The sequence below is a fragment of the Antedon bifida genome, chromosome 2 (assembly GCF_963402885.1).
Source record: "Antedon bifida chromosome 2, ecAntBifi1.1, whole genome shotgun sequence".
Classification (NCBI taxonomy): Eukaryota; Metazoa; Echinodermata; class Crinoidea; order Comatulida; family Antedonidae; genus Antedon; species Antedon bifida.
In genome coordinates, this window is record NC_136227.1 from 2,408,531 (window position 1) to 2,429,314 (window position 20,784).

At 30.4% G+C, this 20,784-nt stretch overlaps 1 protein-coding gene across 3 annotated transcripts in view; it reads right to left on the bottom strand.

Moving 5' to 3' along the window:
* The window catches only part of LOC144835713 (Fanconi anemia group J protein homolog), a 59,971-nt gene that overhangs the window by 33,213 nt on the left and 5,974 nt on the right, over positions 1-20,784 (bottom strand). For all 3 annotated transcript variants that reach the window (XM_078690781.1, XM_078690779.1, XM_078690780.1), the window contains exons 12-13: positions 20,398-20,493; positions 19,771-19,906 (exon numbers count right to left, since the gene is read on the bottom strand). In XM_078690781.1, the coding sequence (XP_078546907.1) occupies positions 19,771-19,906; positions 20,398-20,493 (232 nt within the window). The remainder of the gene's footprint in view (positions 1-19,770; positions 19,907-20,397; positions 20,494-20,784) is intronic.

Sequence of the window (20,784 nt, forward strand, 5' to 3'; positions counted from 1 at the left end):
AGTTTGTGAAATTGATATAACTTTGTTGTTGAAGTTATAGAGTGACTTCCACATATGATTGTTAGAAAGTTATATGTAAAGTTAATACCATGTTCCTAATTTTGACCAGGAACAACAATACTCTCCACCCAAGCCCCTCCCCTTCCCCCCTTCCTAACCTGTTACATATTCACTTCAAAGCCACTTGTACATGCAGAGAAAGACACTGTACATTACCCCACACCCTCTGCTGTACATTATCCCACCCAAATAATTCAATAATGCAAGTCAGACAAAATTCTAGTATAATACTGCGAAACATATTGTGCAGCTCTACTGCACAATGCCCCCACCCCCACCCACCTTATTTTCAATACTAGCTACACACTAGCTACATGTACACAGAATCGTCTACACAATGCCCCCACCCCCTCCCACCTTATTTTCAATACTAGCTACACACTAGCTACATGTACACAGAATCGTCTACACAATGCCCCCACCCCCTCCCACCTTATTTTCAATACTAGCTACACACTAGCTACATGTACACAGAATCGTCTACACAATGCCCCCACCCCCTCCCACCTTATTTTCAATACTAGCTACACACTAGCTACATGTACACAGAATCGTCTACACAATGCCCCCACCCCCTCCCACCTTATTTTCAATACTAGCTACACACTAGCTACATGTACACAGAATCGTCTACACAATGCCCCCACCCCCTCCCACCTTATTTTCAATACTAGCTACACACTAGCTACATGTACACAGAATCGTCTACACAATGCCCCCACCCCCTCCCACCTTATTTTCAATACTAGCTACACACTAGCTACATGTACACAGAATCGTCTACACAATGCCCCCACCCCCTCCCACCTTATTTTCAATACTAGCTACACACTAGCTACATGTACACAGAATCGTCTACACAATGCCCCCACCCCCTCCCACCTTATTTTCAATACTAGCTACACACTAGCTACATGTACACAGAATCGTCTACACAATGCCCCCACCCCCTCCCACCTTATTTTCAATAATAGCTACACACTAGCAACATGTACACAGCATCTTCTACACAATGCCCCCACCCCCTCCCACCTTGGTTTCAATAATAGCTACACACTAGCTGCATGTACACAGAATCTTGAAAGATAAATAAAAGATCTAGACTTTCTCTGATACTCAGAGACAGATGGTTGTGTTCTATTGCACAAAATCAAAATCTAATTAGGAACTATTATTCAGAAAAACATTTGATTGGCAAATTCAATTAGCAGAATGAACTACCTTCTCGATCGTAACAACTTTGAATGAATTAAGTAACATACACATTTAACAATTTATGACTGACAAGAACGAGAGAATGTTATAATCGTCCTATCACGGAACATTGACTCAACACCGGTAATTATTAACAAAATAACGAAATTATTCTACATATGCAACATGATACCGTGAATGTTTATGAACAGTTTTAATCTATAATAATGATCCTTGATCTATGACATAGGAAAATGTAACAGGAAGTAATGCCCTTGCCTAAATGTATGTTAATGCTCACATTTATTATATTATATTCGCAGTTGAAGACCATTAATTTCACGTACAGATATTTTATTTCATATTTTGCTATTACCGTCGCCTAGTTCTTCCATCGGTTTCTGCAAAGTGTATTTATAACGTAGTCACATATCGATGTTAAAACCTATTTGTCCGTTTGCGTTACTATTATTCTGTCAGCATATATCCTCAATTATAACTTTCAAAAATGAATCATACAAAAATGGTGTTGTTAAAAAATTTAATGGCACACGAGAGTGACTTAATAACCGGCAGTTGTATAGAAACTTAACAATCCTCGATGTACGTGTACGTGGCACGTATCAAACGACCAGTCACAACCAATCATAATCTTGCGTTTTTTTTAAACGAGAAGTGCGCTTTCACGTGTCATTTGTAATTTCCCCGAATGCCATTTTTCAATAAACTCCACTGGACGCTCTTTCATAGCCAGCCATTTGCGGTACATGTTGCAGTATTCTATTCAGTACATCCGACTTTATAATTTCATAATCTCGCGCAAATATATGTCATGTGCTTATCAGTGTTCGCACGCACGGTAAATGTACTAAATTGACGCCAAATTGCTTCGGAAAATCTATGTTCTATCAAGGCTTGTTAACTTGGTGATTGTACATTTTTCAAGCGGTTTTGTTTTATCAGTTCTGATGGAAATGCAAATAAATACCATGTGTAAAAATAACCGAAAAATTAATATTTAACCAAAATGAACAAAAAAACGTGTTTCTATAATTAATCAGATGAAAAATGTCACGTTTCATATGAAATTCTTTAATATTTCCAAGATTTTATTATTATTATTATTCATGTTGTAACAAATAATGTGAACATAATGTATTTTTAATAGATTTTTGAAAATTCATTTCATATACAGTACTAAATATGAACTGAAATTTCATTGTTAAATTATAACATTTAATGTGTACCCCAATGTTTATAACTGTAACCCTGTTTGTATTGGAAACTAAACAATATACTTACTATACTATTATTATACATATACAAATCTATTTATACCACTGCCAAGCCTATAAGCCAACTAAGTGATTTTAAAATCAAAATAAGCAAAAATTATTACATTGTCTTTTACAGTTTTATCACTGCTAAAAATTAAAGAAAACTAAATTCATTTTATATTTCAGAATCCATTTGATTCGCATTTTTCATCTATTTTTACTGAAAACTACTCAAATTAATTCAAACTCAGTATTATTTAGAATGATTAGGACCATTTTTGTTACAGAAATTTGTATTATCTTCTTGTTAAACAAGATTACGGGCCAAAGTTGTTAAATTTAAATAAAATGATTGTTTGAGAAAATCTTATTTTAACAACAAACTTTCAGAATATCGCGATAAGTACAGTCATATCTATAATACAGATTAAAACATGTCAGTCGTTTTGAAGTATGTTGTCCAAAAACATGATCACCACATGTCACTTAAACGCCAAGAACCAAACAACATGAATCCTTGAATTCCCATTACGGCTTGCCACATTAGATTAGTGTCATTTTGAGTAAGCTTTGATTCTGTTCTCGCGAAGTTAGATCACTACTTTAAAAACGAGCTCAATTCTGACTAAATCATGCGAAAATTGTCAAGCCGAATCACGGCACTTAATCATTGAATGAAGTTACTCCTGCTAAAGTCCTTTGGGAGTAGAGTTGAGGTTGTACAAACACCGACGATAGGACGATCTGGACATCTTTCGACGCCAAGCCTGCGAGCCCGTCAAAAGGAATTCTTGGCAGACGGTTTGATGGTTCATGGTATGACTTCCTCAAGCACGTGGACTTGCGATGCTTAGTGTGTCGAGGGAATTTGTAAATTCTTGTTCGGAGCAAGTGGAGGAAATTAATAGTAATGAGCTAGGTAAACTTCTCATCGTGAAAATTACCTCCAATATTTAGAAACTTGTAAATTGGGCAGGATGGAACACAACTGGCTCATGTATCCATTGTCACGTTCAAATTGACATTAAAAACAAAGTCAAAAAATCAAATAAGTTTTTAAAATTTACAATTGTAAAAACTATTTCAATGTCTAAAAAAATTGGTTTAACTTTTTTCTAAAACATTTACGCATTAATTCCCTTAGAATGTATGATTAAAATGCTTTTTAAACATGTATTAACAGCTGTTTTGGCTTATTTATTAAAATGGAATTGAATTTAATGGTAAAGTATCAATTCAATAAATTAAATTTAGAATTAATGTTCCTAAAGTGCTTATCTTACAATGTCGTAGTCGTTGGTTCAACTCTTGCTTAGAGTACTATCTTAAAGTGATTGATAACAAATTCCAAATTGTTTACTTTTGAAAATTATTGTTATTAAATAATAATAATGATATTATTGACATATCAAACACCCAAATTGATATTATAACAAGACGGAAATATTTCTTACAAAAAACGCTGCTCGCTTGTTGACAGTTAACAGTTTTAAAGATATATTGTCCCCCTGAAAAATATTTTTATTTCAAATTTGTTTTTGATTGTGTCATTTTATTGTCACATAATAGTTATTCACGTTAACAAAACAATTATTTACCTGAAAAAATGTAACTTAAAATTATAAAAATGTTACACTTTATTTTACATATTATAGGCCTACAAAAACATATCTAATTGTGTGGCCACATAAAATATGTTTGTTTAATTCCCAAAGGGGCGGATGTAATAGACTCGGAGACGCTAGGTGGGTTATGCGGCAAAAATACTTCAAATTGGGCCGTTGGATTACCGCCAGTGAGTATCTTGTTGCACTTGTACTTTTGTTTAATAATAACTTGTTAAATATGTTTCAATATCGCTATGAATGATAGAATCACACGAGGGCAGCAAACGTGATATATTGATGTAACAGATAATTTTGAAACTTACATAATATAACTTAAGTGTAATATAATTGAATTAATCTTAATGTGTTTAATAGTTTAGTTTAGTAATTTATACCATTGTGGAATAAATCAAGGAATAGATTTTCCAGCAAATTAAAACCCTATTGACATTAAATTGGTTTGAATAACAAACATAACTATTAAAGAAGTATCTATAAAGATGTATTGTCCTCCTGAAAAAATGATTCTTAAAAGATTTTTTGTTGAATATGCCATTTTAATGTCACCTAATAGTTATCCATTTTGACCAAAAATTGTATCAAAAAGAAAATGTATAAACCTAAAAAACTGTAATTTAAATCAAAAAATAGTCAAAAGGCCAATGTGTTTTTGGTTGAATTTAACCATTTATTTTGTCATTTTATAAGTGAAAACATTAATTGTTTCCGGTTTTTCTCCATGGAAGTGATTAACTTTATTAACACTACAAAATAACCTATTCAAAGTCTTTATTTTTCATGTTTTTGGGGGACAATACATCTTTAACTATTATCTTTTTCTTTAAATATTTAAAAAACTAAATGTAATCATTGTACAATATATTTGTTATATTTCTCTACAAATACTTAAGTCTACAAAGAAAAGGTCCACTTTCCCCACTCTAATGAGGATTGCACTCATGTTAATCATGATAACCGCCTGGAAATGAACGACAACAATTCTCGTCGTTTCTACATGTTAGTATCGTTTCAATCACATGACTGTCAACAACGATGTTTGACAAGTTGCTCATCCTCCGACAGTTTGATCTCTTTAAAAGTCGCTAAAACAGCTGGGTTTCAACGCGGGCTTGATCTACTTTAGGTTATAAGGAAATCAACTGCTCTGCGTCACCTCGGTCGATTACCTTTTATCCTAGCTATTTAAGCAGTACACCTCAATACTTTAGAAAATCAGGATTGAACATGTCGGCATGACGTTTACAGAAAAAGTCATTCAATGATAATGAAAGTTCAAATATTTTAAGATTTGTTTTTTATCCTTTATTATTTATTTATAGATTGTTTACTTCTAATATTCTTAAAATGCGAGTACAAAGTCAAAGTTAAAATACATTGACCAGGGAAATAAAAGTTTTAATACTATGCAGTAAAAGTTTAAAACAAGCGAGCATTAAAGTCGCAAATAAATTAACTTTTACTCTAGTTAAGTGATACTTATCCTATGATTTATGTGTATTAGACAAGTGTTAATAGCCATATATATAACTTATGAAACCTTAGACGAGAAAATTACTAATAAAGTGCAAACAATTTGGCAATCATGGTGGCCAAGATGAAACTCCATCAAGATTTTATTGCCGCTTAAACGCGACAAGGCGGTAGCTTGCTTTTTAGTGGTCTTGTAATCAATGGTCGTTACCATCTCCACAAATCATTTTAAACCCCCACACCTGGGTCTTGTTCGCAAGCATGGCATGATACCCGTAATGTCAACAGTCAAGAGTATCACAGGAATCCTTGGAGACGTCTAAAATTAGTTACCAAAAATATGGTGTAATTAGCGGTTTCTGAGGCACGCTGCATCACCAAAGATACAATTCTCATTGGGAGTATAAATTTATTCTGCAAGTTGTAAAACTATCATTTTTATCTTATCTTATTTTAAATCATGAGAAACTAAAGATTTAATTTCTTTTTTAAATTGATAACTATAACAATCAATTATATTTGTAATTAATAATTTAAAAGATTACACTGCAGAGCAGACTTGGAAACGGCAAAGCGGCTTTGGCTTTTCCTAAAATAAAGTCTACGATACCTCTAATTTTAATACAACGTGACTGCCTAATTTAAGTCAACATATGTACACATGTTCGACAAGGTTCAAAACATAAAAAAGAACGCAAGCATCACTTTAGATCAGACGTGTGCGCCAAAAAGTTTACCAGGCTTATTATCAATTGCCAACAAATATCTGTAAAGACATTTGTCACATATGGTATCACTATTATTCGGGGTTTGGGATGTTTTGCTGTCCCCATCTGTTTTTCACAATTAGTTTCGTCTAGTGGTGATAATTCTTGTTACATTACATTTGAGTGATAAATAAGAATATACATTATATGCTAAATTCATATTTCACTCATGTTAAAGATGTATTGTCCCCCAAAACATGAAAAATAAAATTTGATAAAAAAATGACTTTAAATAGGCCATTTTGCAGATAAAGTTAATCACTTCTGTAGGAAAAAAAAATGTTTTCACTCAAAATAAATGGTTAAACTCAACGAAAAACTCATTGACTTCCAATCAGTTTGACTATTTTTTGCTTACTGAAGCCTTAAATTGCAAAATATACTCAATCAAACTTACTAAATACATAAACATTTATAGTCCTAATTTTATATTTCTATTTTGTAATGTATTTTTAGTTTCAGTCATTATACTTAATGTTATTTTACCAAACAGCTAACAAGAAATGAAAGAATTTAAGATATAGACTAAAATATAAAATTTAATTATGGTTCATGTCTGAGTGTATGTTTTCATTTGTCAACACGCCAACTAACTAAATAACATTGATTTAAAAAAAACAATAAAGCTAGATGCTACATTATGCCACAGCATTTCATTTCATTTATTAGACAAAAACCTCTAGCGATCCTAAAGAGTCGATGAAGTTCTATAGCTCACAAGCTAGACTTGCTCTATTTATTGTCTTTTTTATATTTTTTTTATTTCGATTTTTGTCTGAAAATACAAGCTCAAGTAGTATACGTATGAAACGCAAAATGTGCCAAAATATTTATCTTTTTACTAATATCATGGACCTATCAATAAGAGGTCCATGCTAATATTAAGTCAAAACTCCGGAACCCAGACTACTCACAACCTAAGTCCCAGCAAAAACCTTAAAAACTGTAATGCGTTCAAAACTTTGAGGAATTGTTAGTGTAAGTTGTATCATACTGTATTCACCGTCACTCTTACTTGTATTATTATTTTCTTTCAATATAATTGTACCCAGTGCCCTAACAGTGACCAGTCTTGTTTAACTGATTGGGCCACCCTGGTAAAATATTGTGAATAAATAAGTACTATAGATAGAAAATAAATGTTAGTTAAAAGTTCAGCTTATAATTGAACAATGATATTGATGGCAAATACTTAGTTTTAATATATTTTAATTTATAATTATAATACTGACAGAAATATTAAGTTTTTATTTTAAAAATCAGAATATGACATGATATTTAAATATCATATTAGTAGTTAATTGTTGATATCAAATGACAAGACTCTGTTGATATTATATTCGTCATTAATTGATTTAAACAAACTTCATAAAAAAAAAAAACATTTTCCCAAAACACTTAAAACTTTAAAACGAAAGAAATGTTTTCAATGACTAACTAATGATGTTTTTTTTATTTGAACTTAGGGAGTTTAATCTCCTTTGAGGTTAGTTAAGTACTCTAAAGTTAGCCAATCAACATCTGGCTCTCTTCTTGATTAATAGTAATAATCTTTCCGTCCCGAAGGACTCTCAAATTGAAAATGATTTGTTAAATCGAAGAAGAGTATAAAGATATCAAACTGTCAATTTAAAAAAAAAGAATTATTGTTTATAAGACGCATTTTGCTAATTGTTAAAATCCATTTGTTTTTATTACAATAATCGTTAAGACTCTATAAAGATATTAAATCCATAAATGTGGTATTTCATCTTAAAAGTCATTACCATAATAACTCACAAAAGAAAATTGAATTCCAAATTGAAGATGAAACCATTAACAAGGCTTTTGTTAAAAAAAGTACAATAGAGAAATTATAAAAAGGAGATTACATACAATACATTGAATTCAATGTTGTACTTTCTTCTTCTCAGAAATAAAGTAAAAGGCAAACAAAGATGATTAAAAATAACTATTTCTGTTATCAATTGACGATTGCTTAACTTTTAATCATTCAAATGTAGATTTATATTTATGTAACAATGTACGGAAATGATGTGACTTGTATAAATATATATACCGTATATGTATATATATAAGTTTTTACTGTGCATTGGTTTTATTTTATGTACCATATTTATTTGAAAAAATGCCACGCTTATTTTATGTACCATATTTATTCGAACGTCGGCCCTCTTCTAATCTGGAAATAAATGATGTTTAAAATTATACTGTAGCTACATCTAATTGTATAGGTTCATGATGTTTCTATTGAAGAAACAAATTGTTATTTATTTCTTATTTCTGAAATTGTTGTATTAATTGCACGTAAATATAGTGTGCAAATTATATCAAAACTTTTTCTCTTAACAATATCAGAAACACAGTTTTCTGAGAAATATGCTAAAAAATTCAGTTGTACAATCAATTCACATTATAAAAAAATACATAATAAACTTGAATACAGCACATTTCAATATGATTGCCGCATTTTATTTGACATGAGTAGTTTTTTTCCAAGTGCCAAGCGCCAAGATCATCAAATCAAAGCTTATGATGATTAACAAATAGTACAAAAGGTTTAAGAGGCACTAAAACGCTCCAACATGCTCACTTTCAAAGTGCCAAAATGCCAACCCATTTTCGTTATCGTAAGCTTATCGTTAAACCCCCATCATTATCACGTGTGCCCCCCTAATCCGTGACCCTAGTGAAGCGTCGTCGTACTTTCACTATTGAGCAATCATATGTCCATTTTCATAACTAAAACATGATAGCCATAATGTTATTGATTTGACAATAAATAAAGGTTTTAAAATATATCACACAGTATTAAATGACAATTACAAGGAAAAAAATCTCATACTTTTCACATACAAGTCAAAGTACCTTTGTGTGTAAAATTTCATAATGTTAAAGAGAAAATCCAAATTTTTTTAAAAATCTATTATTATTGTTATATTTATGTATTTAATACAATCTTTACTGAGGGTGGCCTATTCAGTTTAATGAAGGAACTGATCATTAAGGGCCCACAAATAAAACAAATATATACAAACATTTTACATTTTTATTATTTTGTTTTAAATATTGTTCATTATTTTGTTTTAAATATTGTTTATTATTTTGTTTTAAATATTGTTTATTATTTTGTTTTAAATATTGTTTATTATTTTGTTTTAAATATTGTTTATTATTTTGTTTTAAATATTGTTTATTATTTTGTTTTAAATATTGTTTATTATTTTGTTATAAATATTGTTTATTATTTTGTTTTAAATATTGTTTATTATTTTGTTTTAAATATTGTTTAATATTTTGTTTTAAATATTGTTTATTATTTTGTTTTAAATAGTTTAATATTTTGTTTTCAATATTGTTTATTATTTTGTTTTCAATATTGTTTATCATTTTGTTTTCAATATTGTTTATTTGTTTAATATTAATCAAATATCAAATGAAAACAACATTGATAAAAAGAAGTTAAAAAAAAGTCAAGTTTCAACACTTTTTTAAAAAGGGGCTTATTTCACTAATATGAATAATATTACCTCCTTTGTAGTACCAGGTTGTTACAAAACTCCAATTGAGTATGTTGTACTGTTTCTAATTCCAGTTTATTTGTTACGTTTCAATAAAACAAAGGCAATACATTTTTGAAAGCAATTTATATTTATTTAAGAAATCAAGACTTTAATTCATTGAAACCAACAGTTCCACTAATTTCTAAATTGTGAATCTCAATTTCTGGAATTGAATGTCGTACCCAATGATACTAGTCTAATCTTCCCCATAATACTAATGTATTAACTGTACCCTCAATACGTATTAAAATCCTTTTGACAAACAAGTTCCTAGAATAGAAATGATTCCTTGATTGGTGTTCTTGTTGATTGTCAACTACACATTATATATCTCCAATTTCTTTTCCAATAATTGAGTTTCATTGAACGTTTCTATTTTTATAAATTATACCAATTTACTAATAGAAAATAGGGAGTTAATAATCCTATAAACTTACCAATAAACTTTCTGTGTAATGTGATAATTTGTAACGATAAGTTTAAGATAATGAAAAAATGGGTCGGAAAAGTAAACAATTTCAAGGGTAAATAGAAAAAAAGTAAAACTTGGGTGGGTGGGTTAGGTTGGGTGGAAAGCATTAAATTCAACATTAGGCTGTGTGGCAAGTAGGTGTACCACCTCTACCCCATGCCAAATTACAATTAAGACTTATTCAAGAACATCTCCATTTGAGTATCTGTATGGATAAGAAAAAATGGGTTGGAAAAGTATCGTAAATCTTCTAATAGTAACCCACACTCTAATAGTAACCCCCCTTCTAATAGTAACCCACCTTATAATCTATAATAATAACCCACTACTCTAATAGTAACCCCGATGGGTTACTATTAGAGTAGTGGGTTATTATTATAGATCTATATATAGATCACAAAAACTTATGATGCAGCTGTATTTTGAAAATAAGGAGATAATGCATGTTGATCTCAGGAGTGGGGGAGGATTTAGTGTTTTTAAGTTTATAAAATAAAGTTAGAGTTCAACCAAATTTGGTTGAATTGTTTTACTATTTTGCTATGAGTTGCTGACCGGAAAAGTTGGGGGTGGGTTACTATTTTCAGGTGCCTAATTTAAGATTAGTAATAGTAACTCACTACTCTAATAGTAACCCCCTTCTAATACAATAAAAGAATAATAACCCAGGGTTACAATTAGAAGATTTACGGTAAGCAAGTTTAAGGGTGGGTAGAAAATATTTAAAAGTGAGTGGGTTAGGTTTGGTGGATAGTGGGTGTATTGTCATGCCCACTTCTTCCCTTGCTAAATTACAATTAAGACCTATATTGCTATCTGTATCAAGGATGAGACTATAGATATAATTAAGTTACATTGGTATTATGATGACATCACACTTGTTGAATCATCAAAGAACATTTTTAGAATATTTGAAATCTTTCTTTTTTTTTTTGCACATTAAAGAGAATTTCAAAGCACTCTAAGTTTGAATGATCCATAAAACCTTGGGAAAAATTAAGCAGATAAGTAAAGGTATCTTTCATGTCATCACAATTATTGTGAATTCACATGGGGATACAACTTGTGGGTTGGGTTCAGGAGAAGAAAAGTGCAGCATTCTATACAGCTGCTTACATGCTAACATCAAGCCCACTCTAGTGACTTATTAGTACACTCAGGCTGATGGCCAATTGAGTCACTAGTACTTGTGCTTGGCAGTGAGTGAGGTCAGTTTTGAGGCTTCGCGGACTTGATCGAGAAGAGGGATAGCAGATAGAATGAAATACAGCCACTTTAATTCACCGATACTGTAACACTACACTATTGAATTATAGAATATTAATCACATAAATAGTATAAATATCAAACAGGTTTTATACTAAACACTATTATACAATGTTTCTTTGAGGACGTCGTGGTCATTCATACTATATGATACCTTATATACAAAAGAAACAAAGAAATAAACAAATGTCTATGACTTCTCAGATCTTCCTCATAGGTCCCGTTCACATTGCCCAATTTACATACACCAGGGGATCAACGCTGTACTGTATCTTATGCATTAAAGAGTATTTCACACCTGCTTTGGTCTGGCTCCAGGAAATAAAATCGCATTTAAATGTATTGTTTTCATGGTGCTCCATCTCCATAATCTTTTTACTCGATATGCGTGTAGCCACATGACGTGTCATCAAAACGGAAAATCCATTGATGTACGCGCAATCTGCCGCAAACCTGCATTGGAGCCGGAACGAAATATTTGTGTAATTACTGTACTAATGTAGTCGTAAGAAATTAAATTAATAATAGTGTGTGCATGTGGTCATCGTGGTAAACTATAGAGGGAGTAAACTTGATTGACAGACAGATCTAAAATAAATTCCTGAAAAAATGCCAAAAGTTTATTTCGAAAAGCCAATCCATGTTAAAAGAGAAACAAAAATCAAGTACTGTACAACAACTTAGTTCTTGTGGTATATTAACATTTGTTTTTCATTGAGTGTAAACGAACCTTAGGGCTAAACATTCAATGTTGTTAAGATATTAATTCCAAAGTAACGAGTACATGTGCGCATATTTCCTAATAATTAGCATTTCTCTGAACATTAATTGGCGAGTTTTTTATGAATCACAACTTTTCCACTTAAAAACAGACACAGTTCATCTGCAATACATGAAAAGAAACCAAAAATATCACAAAGAAAGACTTTGCTATCAACCACGACTTTGTGATTGGAACGTACACGGTAAATTCTTTACAAAGCAGAATGTTTTCATTAGACGCGAACATCGAAACAAGTATCTTGTTGATTATATACCACGCTCAATTACAATATTTGCATGCAACCATAATTGAAATCATCCACGATTTAAATTAGTTACTAACCCTTCTTATCAAATTTTAATTTCCCATGTTATTGCTCTGGTGTTTGGGATGAGATACGGGGGTCTTCGAGCGTAACACTTGAGGAGGGGAAGTTGTAATGCATTGTTAAATCTTTAGCACTTGTAACGTGTACTTCATTATCGCAATACGCATGATATACAAACAGAACGCTTCTCATCTGGTATTAATCAACAACAAAGAAACTTTTTTTTTCACCGACAACTCAATAAATTTTAACAAAAATCATACAAAAAGTAATTGACTTTTATGTCTGAGCCACTTAATATTCTTTAAAAAGTGTAAACAAAAGAAAAGTAGTTTTTGAATTAATTTAAAGTTACTATTATAATGATTTCAAAAGGTATGGATTTGCATTTCTTGTCTGCTAAGAAGCTTTTAAATCTACTGTCTTTTCCCCCTCTGTTTGATTCCATAATACCTAGGTTTTAATAATAACTAAGAATTGAAATACGTCTGTGAATCCATCGCAATAGATTGATGTCTTACCAAAGGCGATGTTTTCCTTCAATCATCTCGGGAGTAATTTCTCAAAATGTCCAATAAAGTTAGCTAATCTATGAATAAATTACAGCCAAATTGGGGATACTTAAACCCTGTAGTGATTATCAGTGAAATGAGGTGGCGATATTAGGGCCTAGCATTTCTCCATTAACACAGATGGTTATACCACGAGGCCTAAAGAGCTGCTTGTGGCACACATCTCGACTACTTGTAGCCTAGAAATGTATCATTTACGTTGGAAATTAAGCTAAACAAAAACACCCGAAACCATTTCTACGTTGTATATAGCAGTTTAATAGCTCTGTTAATTTACTGGCTAATTTCTGCAATCAGAATTGAGTTCAAATTCTCAAACAAATCTGGGATGACCAAGCATTTGTAATGTTCTATCAAGTAACCTATTTTTCAAACTGAATAATTTGTTTCTTAAAATACTCTAGATTGTAGAAAATCAATAAATGTACAAATACAGAATTACAGTTTCCATGATTGACAGATTGAAAGAAAAGTTAAAGATACTTTAAGTTTAAAGATAAGTTAACACTTAAAGATATCTAACAATGTATAAACATCTTAATTAAAGCCTATTTACAATATCAAATATCAAAGTTTTCAGGTATAACTAATTATCTAAAATATTTATTAGATTTTTGTTTTTAGTAAATATTAATTATTATTATTTAATATGAAAATCTTAATATTTTAAAAAAATAATGGATTAAATAAAATTCTCTAAATCCCTTTTTGATTGTTCTTTTACCCTTTATATCAAATATCAATGGTTTCTAACTATCTAGCTAATTATCTAAAATAGTTATTTTTTTGTTTGTATTTGTAGTAATTTTATTAATAATTATTAATTTTTTTTTAAACCAAAATGAAAATCTTAATATCATAAAAAATAATGAGTGAAATAAAATTCTCTAAATCTTACCCTTTTTTTTATTGTTCTTTTACCCTTTCTGATATTTTTGGCCTTTTCTTTCAAATAAATTGAAATTATTGAATGATATAATTTGATTACAATCATTTGTTGTTGTTCTATTTTATGACATAGTTGACTAGCAGGAAGGTATGGGTTCAAATCAACCATGACTCCTTTTAAACAAATGTTTCAGACATTTACGCCAGCTGGCAATTACAAATAAGGGTAAAAAGGACATTGGTAAGGCAACCAGTTGGCAGAAGCAATCAAAGATGCCTGCAGACCACAAGTGGCAATTGACCTCACATTAACCCTGCATTAACCAATTAAAACATTCCAAATTCAATTTGTCTTTACAGCCATAATTAGTGTGAAGCGTGTCCCGGTCATTTATTTAATATTTAGGATCAATTACGTGGGTGAAAATCCGGGGTTGAAGCCGATAAAAAGGGGTAATTAGGAATGCGCAATTTAACTTATAATGCTGGTAAAGTTTTAAAGATATATTGTTTTGTTGTTGAATATGCCATTTTAATGTCACATAATAGTTATCCAATTTGACCAAAAATTGGATCTAAACAAAATTTATTTACCTGAAAAAACTGTAATTTAAATAAAAAAATAGTCAAATTGGCTGTCAGCCAATGGATTTTTGGTTGAATTTAACCATTTATTATGTTATTTTATAAGTGAAAACATTATTTTTGTCTATGGAAGTGATTGACTTTATTAAAACTAAAAAATAACCTATTCAAAATCTTATTGTTTTGGGGGGAAAATACATCTTTAAAGTAAAAACGACACAAGGATTGTATTTTACTTATTTTTTATGATATTAAGATTTTAATTTTGATTATTTTTATTGAATTTTACTTTCAAATAAAGAAAATAGTAATAAATAAAGTGTTACGGGAATTGAATTATCAAAAAAGATTAACTTATCATAAAAAAGGTCCTTGAGAATAAGACCCAAGAAGTATATAACGTCTAAGAATAAATTGAATTTAAAACTGTTTAACCCAATTTACTTAAAATAAATGCTAATAATGCAGGGGCTTAGTCCAAAATCTAGCTAAAGTATTTTATATATTAAATCACATTAATACTGAATGTTTTTTTTTTTAATGACTAAAAACATTTACTGTCACTATACATTAAAATGTCATTTCAAAAAACAAAATTAGCGAATGTTGCAAAATAAATATAATGCATAAATACGTCTTTATCTCTTTTGACGTCAAAATGTTTCCCTTTCAAACACTATTCACCGTCAACTGTGCTTCGGTAATTGCACGCAATTCATCCAAATTATTCACAAGTATTTATGCGATCTTCACTTGTCTTTTTAGGAAATTAATATAGATTTTCGTTAATTGGCTGCTTACTATTTTTGATAAAAATAATAATCTTGTCATATTTATATTTGTTCCACATCCCACATTCAAATCATTTCATTTCAACTTGTCAGAATGGAAATATTAGTTATGCAGACTGACAGAGTAAACAAATTGAATCACACAAAATATTAATTATTTAACAGGCCTTGTCTTTTGAAAATTATAGGTGTGCTACAAATTGCACTCCTCAATACATTCAGGGGTGCTGTAGGTGTGCTGTTTGTATTTGTGTAGAAGTTTACCAATTTTAATAAGCGTGTTGTAAATCGCACTCCTCAAGGAAAGTTGTTTGTTTGTTTATAGTACTATTGTACTTCTTGACATGACCCTGACTGATTTATATATATATATATTAACAAACTTACCTTATGTAATATTTAAATAGTTGTAATAAATGTTGATTGATAAAAAAAAATTTTTAATTCAAAAGGATTTTCAATCTAAACTGCTCAACAATAATTAATACTGAAAATAAGCAAATACGTAAACGTACTATTGCATCAACCTAATAAATATATTTATAACTAAATTTATAATTTTCCGATAAAAAACAAATTAGTTAATCCCTTATTTTTGTCGGCGAGAGTCTACAGAAGCCTGGGTACACCTCAGGCTCGACAAAATTTTGCGAACGATACCACCATGGATTAGCCTTTTGTCCAGACACTTTTATCGGATGGTCCTCGGAGAGTAGCGGTTCTTAAAATCAAGCGGGAATTGTGCGTCTACTTGAGATCCTTACTGAGTACACACTAAAGCTCTGTATGCCTTTAGGTGTTTACAACTTACGTTTGCTAATTAACGTTTAAATGCTTAGTTGTTGATGCAAATTGAAATATTAGAACGTCTTAAGTAAATCGACACAGAAATGGCCGATCTAATTGATAAGGATTTGCTTGTTGTAGTGACGATTTGAGGTCATTGTTCTAGGCTAAGAAAGGTCATTAAATGTCCAGTATAATTAGAAGGTCTTGTTTTTTAAGGGGCTAAACAAGTGGGGAGGAGATTCCAATTATTAGATGACACTTAAGTATTTAACCCAAAAAAAATGTATCTATTTTGACTGCAAATATTTAAAATATTTACAGTATATTAAATTGATTTTTTATTTATTTATTATTTTCGCAAATTAATTTCTTTGATTCAAAGCATTTACAAAATTTTCATATTTAATAAATTTATGTAACACTAAAGTTCAGTATAAAATTTAAGTTAAATTAATGAAATGAAAAGTTTCAATAAATGAAATAACATATGTACTACAAGAAATAACAAATAGATCAATAAACTATAAAATAAATTATGTTACAACTAAAATATTTCATCGTACGTATTAGCACTGGCAAAAAAATGTATTTTAATCCAATAATTAATGCATTTATATTATAAAAACATGAGTAATACATTTTTAAACACTTTCAGCTGGCCACAGAAAATTTTCAAATCAAAATTGCTTTGTTTTATTTTATTTATATATAAATAATCTTTAGAAAACAAATCGTTTTTCTTTAGTCAAACTTTAAACCATTTTTCTGGGTTTTTTTTTAAAATCCATTTACTTTACAAACTAGGACTTTTTTTGTTAATGTTAGTTTCTGTAATCACTATTTGCTATATCAATATAAAGAATTGGTTATAAATAAATTCCATTTTTTATCCTCACAAAGTATGCCTTAGATATTTAAATTCATAAGCTCTCATTATTATTCATGAGCTCTCATTATTATTCATGAGCTATCATTATTATTCATAAGCTCTCTCATTACTATTCATACACTATCTTTATTAAAATGTAGATATTTTAATAGAATTAGACTTTTACTTCTAAACTATCCTTGAAAACTTTTTTTAATAAGACCACTACGACAGAACCAATTATCTTTGAGTTGAAAAAAAGATACCAAGCAGGCAACGAAGAAATTCAATAAATGACCAACATGATGAAACGCACAAAAGCAGGACAGGGCTAATTAGGGTCATCTCGAACGGACAGTCATATTGGGTCAAAGTCCTTCACATGTGCCCTATTTAATACACTAATACCAAAAGCAACATCAAACATATTTTGATAAGTATTTCTAAAATACTGTATATAATACTGTATGTTTCTGTAAATAAAATGTATTTAAATTCATAATCATGTTTTTTCGTTTTTTTTATTTTATTTGCAAATACAGTACAGTATTATATATACAGTATTTTAGAAATGCTTACCAAAATATGTATGATGTTTTAAATTCATAATCATGTTTTTTCGTTTTTTTTAAATTTTATTTGCAAATAGAGTACAGTATTATATATACAGTATTTTAGAAATACTTACCAAAATATGTATGATGTATTTAAATTCATAATCATGTTTTTTCGGTTTAAATTTTCATAATCAAATTATATGTTTAACTTTAGAATAACATTTTTAACTGTAGTAAAATGATTTCTATAAAAATAATGAAATTATAGTGGGCACTTGATAGAACTTCTCATACACAAAGCAATTCTTGTAAGACATAAAAAAAAACACCAAAAAAAGAAGCAAAACTAAAAAGTGAAGTTTAGTAAAGTTGAATGCACTTGATTACCATGAAAAACAAAACTGTTAACAAAATGTCTTTCTAAATAAAGTTTTAAAAAGAATTCATCACAAAAATGATTGTATATTGTGTAAGAAAAACATTATTCATAAAGTATAGAGTTTTCATTCAATTTCCGAACAACACAAAACTAAAAGCCATTTACATCTCAATCTGGATCCAATTATTTCACATAACCCAGAATAGAAAAAAAAAACCGGCCTAGCTTTTAACCCAACAAGTCACATTATAACAGGATCACTGATTGGTCGTCGGTAATTACACATTACCTGTTACACTACATTCTATTGGTTTCCTGAGTTTGTTGATAGGTAGGCCCCAAACATGCGTAAGGCAGAGAGTGGTAATACCAAGCAGGTCGTAAGGTCATACACTGAATGAAAGGAGAGGAAGTATATCACTTGGTGTGCCATTTGAAGTTAACGTTCACCGACAACCGGATGTATCTTTATCATAACTTATGAATCATTAATTAACGTACAAAACTTTGATGTTACGATTACATTACTACTTTAAACAGGTTGCAAATTATAATATATACATCGGTGAACTATATTAATTATCTTTAAACTACTAATCAATTTATAAATAAACAATTTCAATCGAAAAATAATTATATGATTAACGCTCATTTTAAAGTTCTACCACTAATGCGTTTAAAACACTCCTGAGGAGAATGATGGAACATGCTATTTGCACAAACAACAGATATGACAAGCAGGGAGTGTGGGATGGAAGAAATCTACCCACATTCCCAAACCAACCACCCCTTACCCCTTCCCCCTCCCCATTACCAGGAGTCAAGCCAGGAAATTTACAATGTTGAAACTTAAAAATTGCTAACAATTTCAACAAATGAAAATTGAGAGATGTATGCGATATGTTTGCGTGCCGTAAGTGTCAAATACGTGTCTCGCAATTACCGTGTTCCTATAACAAGTTAACGAGTGTCTCCCTCGTCAGACTATGTGCCTTCCTGTGAGCTCGCGTGTCTATGTGACCCAATTTTAATCACAATACATAAATGACAAACATAATCAAAAGTTAAACAAAACACTAATTTTTAACATAAATATTGATTACTAGGTTCAGGGAAAGTGATATGATAAAGTAGAACGGAATCAAAAACGATTTTTTTTATTTTTTCAGCTTCTATAAAAAAACACAATGAAGAAAGCCTTGAATATGACATGCAAAGGAGAAGCAAGTTATAATATCAGAAAACGAGGACGCCTTCTAAGAATTCATACCGAAAATAAAACTAAATTGGGGACTTTTTTATTATAAGATGCAATGCATCTCCTAACTAGTTCAATAGATGCAGAAAAAGTCTCATAACTGATAACAACCCAGTTTATGGATAATGGCGGGAAAATAAGCAAGTTATTGGATGGTCGTCTGCCGATGAGCTTGTATTGTTTCCCCTGCGGTCATTTTGTATTACAATCAATTAACTTCACCGATTTACCATCAATCTAAAAAATGAATGAAAACTATAGATGGCGACAAACACAAATAAATAAATATGCTTACTGAGTTTGTCCAATTCTGCGATGCTTTCTTCAAATTGTTCGGTGGTAACTGATAAGCTCGCGGCTTCTCTTGATGAGTCCTCAATATTATGCGCTTCATCCAAAATGACAATCTGATCTTTAAGTACAATATCCATCTAACAAAAAAAATAAAATAATTAAATATTAAGATTTGTCTACACTATCAAACTAGTTTGACAAAAAAAGTGTGATGTGTCCAAATATGGTAGTGATATGCCCAAATATAGTAGTGATATGACATCATCATGTTCATACATGGGCACATCACATTTTTTGGTCACATAAAGTTTGATAGTGTAGACAGTGCTTTAGAAATAAGATAAAGTAACAAGTTTAATACAGTAGAACCTTAAAAAGGACAACTTTGGAACCCAGAAGTGTCCCCTTCATAGGGGTAGCCCAGTACTACTGTAATGCTAATGAAAACAAGACTCTGTTCTTGTCTACACTATCAAACTTTATGTGACAACAACATATGATGTGCCCATATATGGACATGATGTCATATCACTACTATATTTGGGCATATCACTACCATATTTGGGCATATCACTACCATATTTGGGCATATCACTACCATATTTGGGTAGATACGGATGGCACTTACACTTTTCCTTATCTTTGGATCAATAAGATAATTATATGGACAGAATACAACATTTGCTTCATCTTTTAACCCTCTCACAGCAAAGTATGGGCAAGCCTGACATACAGAAAAAAGAGATATATTATTATTATTACAATGCATCAACAAAAGCATGATAGCAAAATTAAAAATAAATATTACTACATTAGATTTAGAAGCAAAGGTATTGATTATAATAATTGCCAATTAAAAGAGTATACCTATTTTCAGTAATGTGTTAGAACACTAACAAAGAGTTGATCACATTCATGGGCCTACTTCTAAACTACACAAACAGTACAAATAGGAACAGAATCATGCATCAATCCAGGGCCGTAGCCACCAGTAAGGTTGGTAAGGTTTCAACCT